Source organism: Cystoisospora suis (assembly GCF_002600585.1).
Source record: "Cystoisospora suis strain Wien I chromosome Unknown contig_4968, whole genome shotgun sequence".
Lineage (NCBI taxonomy): Eukaryota > Apicomplexa > Conoidasida > Eucoccidiorida > Sarcocystidae > Cystoisospora > Cystoisospora suis.
In genome coordinates, this window is record NW_027157760.1 from 557 (window position 1) to 4,851 (window position 4,295).

The window sequence follows — 4,295 nt, forward strand, 5'->3', positions numbered from 1 at the left end:
GAGGCGAGGGTCATATGCATCCTGCTGGCGACGGGGGCTTATACCGGGACATGCCGCTGGCTCGGATGACACCCGGAGGAAAATGCCGCGGCAACGGCTGGACCGTCGATGTGACGCCCTGTGAAGATTCAACCAAGGAAATGTCCGTACTCCCGTAGATGATTCTGGACATGAGCATTCGGCCTCACAGGGGCCCCGCTGCCGGAATGGCACACACCAGCTGAGCAGCGATGAACCATACCACGCCTGCGGGCAGCCTTTGGTTTTCAAAACAACGGGGAACACGGAGCGTTGCTGACAGAAGGGATCCTGAACTAAACTGCTTCTCGACCAACTAGTCTGAGCCGGAAGCAGATGTTTGCCGTGCTGCATGTTGTCGCGCCCGACTTCTGCCAACCTTTGATTACTCAGGGAGAGTCCAGCGAGCCTTCTTAGAGAGCTAGAAAAGTCTTCTAGCTGAGGGACATGGTAGAGCCAAGTGCGTAACCTCAAACGCTTGTACGTACAAGCGTTTGAGGTTACGCCAGTGTGGCACGACACGGGCCGCTGAATCGTCATGCTTCGAAGTGGTCCGGTATATAGTTTATCTCCTGTTGTTTTGACAAGAGCCCTCCGCAGACAGTCTGTAGGCTGCACGCGCATACTCCGATTTTCGACATTCCGACAAGAATGAAGACAAGAAACTGACCTACCCGTGCTTTCCTTGCAACGCGCTACACCCGACCTGGAAGGGGCACGCGCGATGCTGACATGAGGGAACTTACTTTGACAGGCGCTCATACTCACTGTGTAAGATCAGCCAGTGGATGAAAAGACCCACGAGTGCACCTAGACAGCCTTTTGAAGCCCTGGTATACTCACGAAATGCCGGTGGACTGATGCGACACGACACCACCGCCACGGGCAATGCCGGGCGCAACCGCTAACCGGACGTCGAGACGCCTGGGACGCTTTGAGTGCCACCGGGCTTTGTGCCGCACTAGGGTTGGCACGTGATTCAGGAAAAGGGCTTTTTCAATTACTCAAGGCTGAGTTCTGTTCCGAGAGCCATAGATGAAAGAGCCGACTAGCGTGAAGTATCCACACCAGACAGGCGGCAACAAAGCACGAGCTCGTCATCGTGTAATAGTTGGGCATGGCAAGGCCTGATTCAAACTGAACTATCTCACAAAATCTCCGTAAGAACGCATATTCCTCGAGGCACAACAATTTTTCAGCTGGGACATGTGACCGCCTGCAGCTCTGTACCACTGGGACGAAGTTTCTTGTGATGCACCAAACAACCAAGCTAGTTCTCCGACGGGAAGCCGGACCAGGACGAGACTGAATGCTTAGTTTCCGACTAACGCAAGCACTCTGGTACTGATCGTTCCTCCATTCACCGTCTATGGTGTACATCGTGCGGTCTCGAAATCCCCCCTACACCGCTCCTGTTGTGTTGCCCTTTGGGAGCCGCGAAGAGCGCGTTCCTGGCCTGAGGTCCACCATCTCCACCGCCTCCCATGTGACCCCCTTGTGGTAGTAACGGTTGCTGAATATGTTGCTGGCCGTACTCCCCTTCACCTCCGTAATGCCCGTACTGTTGCGACTGCACTGTCGGACCCATTCCCCCGGGCGCCGAGCTCATATACTGCTGGGAAGGTACGGGCCCCGGTCCATAGTACGCGGATCCCTGCGTTTGGTGGGACTGCGGGCCACCGCTTGCGTGCCCATGTCCTCCCTGTACCGGCGGGCCCCACTTGGTGTGCTGCGTCGCACCTGATGGCATCGACACTGGTACAGGAGGCTGATGGTAGTGTCTTGAAGAGGCACCGGACGGCATCGAGCGCGCCGTGTGCGGATTACTCGATCCGGGATACGTAGACGTTTGAATAGAGGATGGAGGAGGTATGTGTTGGCTTGCAGTGCTACTGGTGGGATAACCCGCGTGCGGGTAGGCTCCAGTGCGAGAGATAGAGTTCGAGCTCTCAACTGCTGGCTTCTTAGGGTCATTTCCCATCCTCCGAGGCGGTGACGCGTGATTTCGCTGCGGGAATTCTCGTCCTCCTGTATGGCTGTTGATTTTTGAGTTCGCGGTAACACATGAAGTCGAAGACCCTCCACTTTTGATTCTGACCGCTTTGCTGTCAGATCCCTGAGAAACATCGCTCGCTGTTGCTGAGCTAGAGATGCCACCTGGTGCGGTGCTAATGGTCTTCACTGCATTCTTCTCGGCCGCCATATTGTTCTTTGTACCTTGAGCTGCGTAAGTTGGTTGAGGGCGAGAAGGCACGTCTGTACCATTACTCCGCGAGTCGCTCTGACTAGGACGGCCTCCGTCCACCTTTTTCCGTTTCGAGGCTGGACCGTCTTCCGACTCCTCTGCCCTTTTTTTCTCCCCCCCTCCCCCTCCTTGCGATTCGCTACCGCTTGCACTCCGGGGTGTCACAATACTGCCCTCTCGACTGCTGCTTTCTTTCCTTCCTGCGCCACTAACAACCTTTTTGCCGGTGGACGGCTGACTTGTTACGGGTGCGCTGCTCCCGTTTGTTCCTTTGGATGAGCTGGTGCTACTACTGCTGCCAACTGCTTTTGACGTATTGGTATTGCTACTGGTAGGGCTTGACGCGGCAGAAGAGGCCGGTTTCGCTGGGACGCGCGCCGGTGCTACGGCAGAGGTTGCAGTACCGCTCTTCACTGTGGTACCTCCCGTCGTGCTCGCGGTGGTGCTTTTTGCTGTTGTCCCGCCTGCAGGACCAGACTGACTCGGTCCCACAGATGCCGTTGAGCTGTTTTCTTTCCTTTCTTTCGAAGGCGAAGAAGCTCTTCTAGAAGCAGCAGTGGCAGAAGAAGCACGCGGCTGCTTGCTCGACGCTGAAGAGGAACAGTCGACGGCACCATCGCCGCTTTTTGTTGACGCAGATGAAGACGATGAAGGCAAGGCACCGGTACCCGCTGCTCCCTCTGCTCCACCTCCGACACCTTCCACACTAGCGGTGGCTGAACTGCCTCTTCTTGGACCCGTACTAACACTCTTCCCAGAGGAAGACGTCTTCCCACTTTCTTTGCTAGAGCTTCGGACTCCTTCACCTCCTCTGTTACTGTCAGAGTAAGACGCACCACCTTCCCCAGACTTGCTCGAAACCGTACTGGTATTCCCCTCCGATACTGCTCGACCAACGGAGTCCCCCTTCTTCCAAGTCGCGGACTCTCGTGTCCCAACTTGCCTACCCGAGTCATCCGCTCCAGACGCCGTATGGCTGCTACCGGCTGATCCGCTTCCACTGCTAGCGCCTACCGAGCTCGTAGATCCTTGTCGTTTAAGGTCGCTGGCCTTCGATAATGCACTTGAATCTGTCGAAGATGGTACGTCGCCACTACTCTTTCCACTGCTGCTACCTGTCGAACTGTTCCTTCCAGCTGAAGTGGAAGACGAGATCTTTGACGTCGAGCTACTCGAAGTTTTCTCTCCTGCGCTTGTTGCCGTGTTCGAGTGAGTGAGATGATTGCCTCCCCCGAGGGAAGTCAACGCATTTTTAGCCCCACCCGAGGTCTTCGTGTTTGTTGAAGTGCTTGACGAAGATTGGGCTGCAAGCACACCCCCAGTCTTTGAGGCGCCAGTGCCTACCGCGGATGAAGTTGTGGAGGGGAGTTTGTCATCGACGTCTACAGCAGGCGAAAGATGCCAAGTTCGGTCGCGGCGATACTTGTCCAGAGTTTTCAGAATGCTGCTGGCCGACAAGCTGATGTCCTTCCAGCCCCACGCCTGCGATGACCAACGAAGACACATGGTTTGGAGTAAGAGGGACCGACTGGAACCGACCATCATAGCACACAACTGGTACAGATACACACTCAGGTGTTTGCATGCGCAGAACTTGACCCCTCGAAATTCCCCTCGAAGGCGGCCCATTACCACTGCATAACCGCCTGGACGTCTCCGGACGCTGCTCACTGTAGAGAATACACTCTAGGATGCATATATCCACAAAGAAGCAAAAACGGTACTGGTCTCTTGCGTTCCAAAGAACCTATGATCAGGCACTTCACAAGTCTGCGTGAAAGCCGGTAGAGTCCAAGCACCTTCACTTGAACAGCCGGCTGTTAACTGGTGTCTGGTGCTGTGTCCACACACAACCGATCAATAGTCCAACGAGCGATAAGCGAGGCAAATATCCATACGTAGGGAAGGCGTGACGTTCTCATCAGGTACGCAGAATGAGCTAGAATGCTTGCGCCAAGAGTTCGCACGTACGACACCGCAGAGCAGAAAGCAGCTAGACATACCTGCGCGAGCTCCACAACGTGCTGCAAAC

The 4,295-nt window shown here is 55.4% G+C and overlaps 1 protein-coding gene across 1 annotated transcript; it reads right to left on the bottom strand.

Annotated features, from left to right (window-relative positions):
- Positions 1-1,101: 1,101 nt before the first annotated feature.
- On the bottom strand, positions 1,102-4,295 carry CSUI_008727 (transcription factor nuclear export subunit 2; the record flags this gene model as incomplete). The annotated part of the gene is made up of 2 exons (XM_068068852.1): positions 1,102-3,745; positions 4,267-4,295. Coding segments are annotated over 2 exons (2,396 nt in total), but the record flags the coding sequence as incomplete, so codon positions are not given.